The 8,564-nt window shown below is 37.5% G+C and overlaps 1 protein-coding gene across 4 annotated transcripts; it reads left to right on the forward strand.

The window, feature by feature from the left end:
* Positions 1-3,276: 3,276 nt before the first annotated feature.
* sertad3 (SERTA domain containing 3) lies at positions 3,277-7,637 on the forward strand. 4 transcript variants are annotated; one of them, XM_010793978.1, is made up of 3 exons: positions 3,878-4,271; positions 4,742-5,526; positions 5,616-7,637. In XM_010793978.1, exons 2-3 carry the CDS (start codon positions 4,749-4,751, stop codon positions 5,771-5,773), a joined length of 936 nt encoding a protein of 311 aa, XP_010792280.1. In that variant the 5' UTR covers positions 3,878-4,271; positions 4,742-4,748; the 3' UTR covers positions 5,774-7,637. The 4 variants fall into 4 exon arrangements, with proteins under 4 accessions (XP_010792279.1, XP_010792280.1, XP_010792281.1 ...); XM_010793979.1 differs by having other exon boundaries at positions 4,742-5,081; positions 5,190-7,637; XM_010793977.1 differs by lacking the exon at positions 3,878-4,271 and adding an exon at positions 3,277-3,392 and having other exon boundaries at positions 4,742-7,637.
* Positions 7,638-8,564: the final 927 nt, after the last annotated feature.

Below are 8,564 nucleotides of genomic sequence, written 5' to 3' on the forward strand. Positions count from 1 at the left end.
AGAAAAGCAAGCACACTCGGAATAAAGTATTATTGTATTTTTAAAAAACGTTTTCAGATTTCAAATCACAAAAACACCAAATCCCAGCATGCATTGTGGCTAACCATCCAATCATCGAGCTGAGGATCTTGCTTACGTCCGTTTCCGGTTTCGTTTATGACCGATGTATTTTGTTATACACACATTCCTTCACATTTACATTTTAATTTGCATTAAAGTATTTCGTGAGGCCTTCTAACATGTTTTTAAATATAACTACGGTTTTAGTTGAAGAGTTTGTAAATGAACATGAACCGAAGCTGTTGCTTGGCAACTCAATCGCACAACGTCACGTCCGTTAATTCCACATCCACACGCACGGGTTAACATCGATTTAATACATTAATGTAGCCTTTGTTTCTGCTAAAAGAGGTGTCGACCAGCTGTGGCAACAAGAAAATCGGCGTAATCGAGTGTGACTATTAAAAAATAAATCATTACGTCGGGTAGCATTTGCTTGGTATTTTATGTTATTTCTCCACTGGTTAACATGGGTTAACAATACCGTGTAACTCTCACGTTTGAAGGGACGAAATCATGACATCTTCACGTCTCCCAGCATGGTAAATCGTCACATGTTCACGTCTTGCCGTGATATCGGGTTGTCTAGAGACCTCAACAATGGAAATATGATCAGTAGAAATGGCCATGGCATGGGACCTTTAACACAAGCTGCAATAAGGATATCTTTTAAAACAATTGCCAAACCTGCATCAGCTGTTTACACTGCTTTATCACTTATTTCTTTCACAATAACAATCTTATGTTTAATGTTTCTGTTTTTGAAAATGTTATCGTTTGATACCTCCTGTCACTGCTCTCATGTACAGTGGGTCTGTTTCTATATCTGAAAATAAAAGTGTTTATTGTGGTAACGTTGTGCTGAAAGAGTGTGACTGATCGGACTGCGGCCTGTTTTTTCACTAGTGACAAAAAAACATAATTATAAAAAAAACGTATATATTAATATTCTTTCTCACTTTAATTACGCTTTGCAAACAACAAGAGGGAATTAGTATTAAAGTAGATCATAGGTGGATAATACTCAAAGTACTGTTGCTGTTAATATTAGATAAAAGATGGCATTATGTAATTAGGATACAATAAAAAGTTTCCTTAAACTTAAACATCCATAAAGAATAAGTAATCAGATTACTGGTACATTTAACAAAGGGGATTATTATCAGTTTTACAATGCTACAATACATTTAAATAACATAGTTACATCTTTCAAATCATGCTTGAAAATATTGTGGGTGAGCTTAATCCACTGTATGTATTAAACTAAAACGGAGCCTTTTCTCAGTTTTTATTGGTGCTTTTTTGCTGTATATGGTCACGTCTCTCACTGTTGGTCGACAGTCTACTGCCTGAATACGCTGCAGACTTCTTTAAAAAAAATACAACATGATACAACATTTCTTCCAAAAGTTAAGTTTCAATATTTCATTACTTTTATATTGTGATAATTAGATTGTGCTATTTTTTTTAACATGTAATTACTAATTGCAATGGAATACATTTTTTAATTATACCCTCTTAACCCTGCATGCCAATCGACCTTCATATGAGTAAACAACTTTACGACCATGGTTCTCACCTTTTACTAAAAATTGAACGGGTATAAAAAGAAACTGACTTTGGACTAAGAAGAAACTCAATTAGTTTTATTTTTAATGTTTTTCATTATTTGTTTCCATTTGTGGAATAAATAGATGAAACAATACCATTGAAATATTATTGGATGCATGTTTAGAAACCATAACACTTGTGCATGAACTAGTCTCTATTGTTCAGCAGACTGTCTCGGTCAAGTTATTTCTGGCCCTAGATGTGAATCCATAGATGGCAGTTTGAACTGTTACAGTACATACTACAACTTCCTCACTAGGTTGGATCAGTGTTATTAAATATGAGTCTCTGTCTTATTTTCTATTGGGATAGGTAGTGTATTTGATATGATACTTGCAGAACCAGTTGTTTTAGTCTGCCTCCTACACTTCAGCTCATGTGAGTGTTTCCTTAGGTCAGTCAGATGAGTGGCATGTGTTACACATGATGTGTAGCTGTTGCGAAACTCCCTCTGTCTATATGTGTCAAGTGGCTTAAGAGAAGGTTACATGATCCCGGAAACGATTTTCTCCTTCAAAATAAAGCCTGGATTTCTTAGTTTGAGGATTGGAGACCACTATACAATTATAATTACTTAAACTTTACAGCATCTCATTTTGCAGTAAATCACTTAAAAACAGCAATACCAGTGTTCCCACTGATTTTTTTAAATTGATTTAGTCTTAGCAACAAAACACAATTGAAGTCCTCCTTCATTCAAAAAACATGTTCATTGTTACTTCACAATTCTCAAAATGTTCCCATTCATTTGCTGAAGGTGAACGTTTAACTGTGCTCAGTTTAATTCTGAGTTTAACATGCGCACGTGCAAGCTTGATTTATGACATCTCGTCTAGTTTGGAGTTTGCATGTGAATACTTGTAGCGAAAGCTCACTAGCTAAATACTTAACAGTGTAGGAGACATCTTGTATCCAACACTTAACCTTTTGAAAGTAATTTCAATTTGAATATACATTTTCTGGATTTTTCAATAAGGGAAAATAAATATCTTGCAAGGAGGAAATAATAAAAGCTAATGGAGGTGTTCTTTAAAAGCACACAGACATAAGTAAGGAAAGCAGAGAAGCGGAAACAAATACATCATAATTACAAGTATACAAGACAATAAAATGTGTTAAATTAGAAACACATAAAAAAGACAAAGTGTCAAAGTAAAAGTGACAATAGCAGCCAGTCAGCAAGTCTACAAACACTGTACGCCAGAATGATATGTAAGTGATACTGTGTTAATACAGCAACATAATATAAATATATTATCTACAACAATATAGTAAAACAGTACAACATGTTAACATAATACAAGATGTAATATAAGGGCCAATGTAATATAATAGTATAATATAATGAAGTCTGACAAATCGGACACCTGTTATTGTAACAGTGTGATTATATGTATGTCTTTACTGTTGTGTTTTTATTAGGCATGTTATTACATATCAACACAGAAAAACACTCTTTATTGTGGCATTGCCTATAGGCGACTGATTTTATTTTTGGAAGAGTACAGGAAGTTGTTTTATTTTGTCAACTTGTTTTTCTCCGCCATCCAACACACGGGCCGAGGTGGAGCTAAAGCTGTTTTTGTTTTTTTAAGTTGACTGGTTCTTTAGGTGGCGTAATGTTGGAATTTAAATCGAAACAGTAAACTTTGACATATTGATAGTTTACTTCAGACGAGTTGTGTCCATAGGAAAACCTCCCTGGCGAATGTTGCTCCCAGGTAAATAACACAGTCTCTGAATTAAGATTGATTTGGTCAATAGTATATTTTATTATAGTTAAACAAAGACTTTCTGTGGAAGTGTACATTTCAGGATCCACACTTTTAAATTTTTTATTTTTGCTTTGTCTTTATTTGCATTTAAATGTCAGTGAATTGTGTGCATTTTAAATGATATCTTCTAGTTTCGATTTATGACCGGACCAGTAGTCTAATATCCTCGAAGACGTTTTCCTTTTTTATTACAGTAACTTTAATACAAACGTGAAATAACACGAGACAATTAGAACCCATATTTTTATGTAACTCTTAGTGTTTTACAAACAAATTGTCATGCTTTGTACAAAAAGACAATATGTGGATGGACATCCTCCTGTCGGTGATGTAATCATTAAGGAATTAGTACAATGCAATGCAAATTACATAATAACAAGCTTGACTTTCCGGTATGGGCGGAAATTAATCAGTGAATTGCCATCTGTACATATTTTGCGAAGTGTATTATTATCATAATGTCTCATAAACAGTTACAAGTGTTTGTAACGTGGAATTATACTGATTTAATGTAACGTACATAAACTACCCACAATGCCTTTCGAAACATCCAACCCCCAACTGGAATGCTTTTGGTGTGAAACTCACTCTGCTCAAATCACAGGCGGGAGAACACCGAGGCAGTCGGTTGAAGTGAAACTGTAGTGTTAAGAGTTCGAAACTGAAAGTTTTAATAGTTTATAGCTACCGACTTTTTCCTAATGAGACGGGAAACTGTGTTTGGGTCGAAGAGGAGGCGGGAAAACGACATAACAAACAGAAACAATAACGGTATCCACTACTAAACCTTACGTTACTGGAGAGGGACGAGGAGTGATTCAACAGGTCTGTTTGCTACATGTATGACTAACTTTCAGTTTTTGTAATGTTTAATGACAGAACAAGCCCAGTTTTTTAAATAGTTAACTCGTGTTGTGTCTGTTATCACGTTTGTTGGTTTTCAATGGCCTTGGGCGAGAAGGGCTCCGTTTCCCTCCTGAACCGACAATGCTAACAACCCCCAACCCGCATATAACTCTAGCTAACTGAGACTAAGCTCGTGTTCACAGAAAACTTCTACGCATTACATTATCCCTCTATGTATCACGGTTATTTAATTTAAGCGTATTATAATGTTTTCAAGATATATCTAAAATGTTTACAGTATTAACGACATGCAATTAGTTGCATTCAGCTACATTTGAATAATCACAAAACAGTAAATCCGTTTAAATACAGAGGAAATTGTATATTATTTACTTGTAAATGTTTGGTAGCAATACTGTCCACTAAACCGTTTATGCCTTCCTCCACAGTATAAAGATGATCATGAAGGGGCAGAAGCGAAAACACCCACCAGAGGAGGTGGAGATCTCAGACAGGAGCAGCCCAATGTGGGAGAGCCAGCGCCAGTTAGTGTTCTCAGTTTCCCTGAACAAGTATCATCATGGCCAGGAGCTGCCTGAGCCCAGCCTGCGGAGGTCCGTCCTGATCGCCAATACCTTGCGGCAGGTCAGCCTGGAAGCTTTTGCAGCGCCCTCTGTGGACATTGAGGTGTCACCACCACCCTGTAGCTCTTCATCTGCACTTCACAAGAGTGTTGTCACCGCAAAACAGCACCCCGCAGAGACGTTTTCTAACAGCCACTCGGCTCTTGTAAGTTGCCCTACGGTTACTTTAAATGACTTGTCATATTGTGTTCCTGCATCAAATGCCCCTCTGTCTTTAAAAGATGAAGATGAGGACTGGGGATCCTTGTCCAAGGATTCTGATTTTTCCCTTTCAGCTGCCATCTCATCCATCCTCACTGCACTGGACTCTACCATTGATAGTTGCTCCCAGGCAGCTCCCCGGACGCCTCTCAGGTCCTTGGAGAACCTGTCGGCGCCCTCTGATGGAGGTGTGGCGTGGGTGAAGCAGGGACTCAGAGGCTATGGTGGAGGCTGGGAGCAGCAGGAAGAGGGGAGGGAGTGGGAGAGCAGCACAGAGCTGATGAGGTGCAGCTACCTCAGTGAGCTCACTGTGGAGGACCTGTTCCAGGATATAGACACATCCCTGCTGGAGAGAGACATGGAAGTTCTTGGGCTTATAGGCAGTGGAGGTGAATGCCCGACTGGGGATGACCTTTTACGGTATCTGCCACCTTTCTCCTCCTCCCCCTCACACCCCTTCTCCCTTTCTCTCAACCAGAATCTGAAGTGCCTGCCTTCGCTCTCCTCATTCGGCCCGTTGTCCTCCTCTCTACCTTCCCTTTCGTCGCCACACTTCTCGAGTCAGAATCATGTGAGAGAAGGACTGGATCTGGAGCATCTGATGGAGATCCTGGTGGAGTCCTGATCGCCTCGTGATTCTGCAAATAAATAGCCTGAACAGCATTCACTAAGTTAGTGAACAGTGAACTGAAAGGCAAAGAGACTGAATTATCAAACAAATCAAATATTCACTTTGTTTTTATATATTCCTCAATGAAAAGTGTATAATGGGTTTTAGAATGTAGTTAGAATTTGAAACGGTAGGCGTCTAAGACAGGAAATGCTAAAATTGGGCTAGCATGAAGATTAGCTGTGAAGCATCTGGCAGCTTTTTGTAAAACATAAAGCGTTAGTGTTTCACTGGCAAAAATGGAGGTCAAGTCACGGTGAAAACTATGTGGGCAGTAAACCAGATAAGGCTGTTTTTTAATGAGTCAGCTTATAAGGAACGGCTGAAAAGCATTTTACTACAGTGTCCAGTGTGACTAAGTTAATAGGAACTAGGGAGGGGAAGGGAGGTGTCAGATTATATAACAGGATTTATACAGCAAATAAGAAGATGTAAGAGGAACATAACAGAACATTTGTCAAATGTATCACAGCTTCGAGTAAAACTGAGTTCACATTGAACATCCTGGTTTACCTAGAGTAGGGGAAAAAATCAGTAACCATTACAGTTACTGTTGTTGTGAACAGTGGACTGAACACATGAGATAAATCCCTTTATAACACTTGTACAATGTGAGAGGATGTGGTGAGGCTGGTATTCGAAGGAGAATAACTGATACACTAGTATATTATGGTTCAAACTTCTATGAAGAAACATTTTAGCCTCATATTTATCACTGAGATCGAACAGGGGGCCCGGTATCAGGTGCTAAGAGATGAGGTCAGGATTTTAAGAATAGCAGCGCCCAGAAAATGTGAGTTTTATTCAGAAGAAATTCACAAGAACTGGTATTTTCTTTTCAATGTGTATAATTATTTAAGGTTATTGTTAACTTTGAGATTCTTCTTTGTATCCATCAGTTCATTATCAGTTATACTTCACCAACCGGAGGTACAGTATATTTTCATGTATCCTATTTTAGCAGTAAAGAATAATGCTCAGTGAAAATCTCCTGCCTCTCTACCAGCGGACTGTTCAACAGATGTTTCTATTCAAATAGCTTTACAGTATTCTGTGCTAACACATTGTCATGGATTCAATGTAGCAGTTCAGAGCCACTGTGTCACAACCACTACACAGATTCTGTTGTACAGATGTGATATTACTGATCCGTCCTCCTGGGTGTGGAGCAGCACGCTGTTAGCCATGTTGGCTGATGGAGTGTAGGTGGTGCTGCCTGACAGCCTGTGAACACTGGTTTACCATTAGGTCAGTTTAGGGGGGTCCACTCGTGTTGTCTGGTTTACATCTGAATTCTTGCACTTTTGTAAATTTATTTAGCAGTGGTAAAACTAAGCCTAATAATTAATTTGAACCCGTGAAGTGAAGCCCAATGTTATGTTAATTCTTTCAAAGAAAACCACTTTGGTCAGGTGTTTTGAACTGCATCGTAACCAGCTGTATGTTGATCTAGCATGTAATCCATCTCTGTTGAAATGGTAAATAATGATAAATAGTTTGGGAACACATGATACCTTTCTGTCAGGCGTTTGTACTTTGATCCTGTTTTAGATCAGTTGCTCTTTTGAGTACCTGGACTGCAGTCTATTTATAAATGGAGTATTTGTGAACAAGATGAGTTATGTCGTTCCATATTTTTCTATTTTCTAATGGTTTATTAATGTACAGTCATGGCAGTTATTTTATTGACTTGTATTTTCTCTATGAATATTTGAATGGTTATGTTTAATTGAGGGCAGAATGCCTGGACACTATGTATTTACGGTAGATGTAATTTTTATAAATGCAAATGCTGTTTAACTATACTGATATTTTGAATAAAATGTGAAATGAAACCATGCTGTATTTTTATTCTTTACATGATGTATTAATGCATGAAGTACACTAACTTTAAGGCAGAGGTTTGACATGTTGGTTGAAAGCAAACTGCTTAAACAGCATTCTGTGAATGGAACTCTAATTGCAGTATTTTCACTTATGGCCCCGGAGGAAGCTGCAGTATTTATTTTGCTAAGGAGAAAAGATGCAACGTTTAAAACAATGACGACTCCTTCAATCTTATTTGAAGCTTTAATATTCTGAAACATTGAGTTAAATTCCTTTTTCAATTTAGAATCACAACAGTCGGAGCATACCATTTTGTATCTCCAACCAGAGATGTTTTTGATTAAATGCACTGAATAAGAAACAGAACCACTGTTTGATTCTTTCATTAGACTTACATTTAAGACATTTCAAAAATTTGAAAATCACTTGCACACTTGTGTAATGTATGTAGTATCCTATGTATATATTTGTATTAACTTATTCTGTATATTACGTATCTTGCATTTTTTATAATTACGAATCTATTTCTACTGTTGTTATATATTTAGAGTGAATGCTGTTTCCAGCAATCTTTATTCTTTCCACTTATTTCAGCCAATACTGCTGGAAACAGCATTCACTCTAAATATATAACAACAGTAGAAATAGATTCGTAATTATAAAAAATNATAAAATGGCGGCTTCACAAAGGTTTTTGGGAGTTTGACGGGGCGTGGTTTGCATTCCGCCCAGCCAATCAGACACAGGAACCTTTTTCTCCCACGAAAGTCCCTGCTCTCTAGCAGGGACTGAAAAGGGGGCAAAAAAGGTTCTGATTAACTAATTTTAGTTCCGGCTCTTTTTGGTGTGAATACGACATTTCGGAACTATATCAGAACTAAAGTGGGAAAAGTACTGCGGTGTGAACGCGCCTATTGACCATCGCAGTGG

Source organism: Notothenia coriiceps, unplaced genomic scaffold (genome assembly GCF_000735185.1).
Source record: "Notothenia coriiceps isolate Sejong01 unplaced genomic scaffold, NC01 NC01_scaffold00037244, whole genome shotgun sequence".
NCBI lineage: Eukaryota > Metazoa > Chordata > Actinopteri > Perciformes > Nototheniidae > Notothenia > Notothenia coriiceps.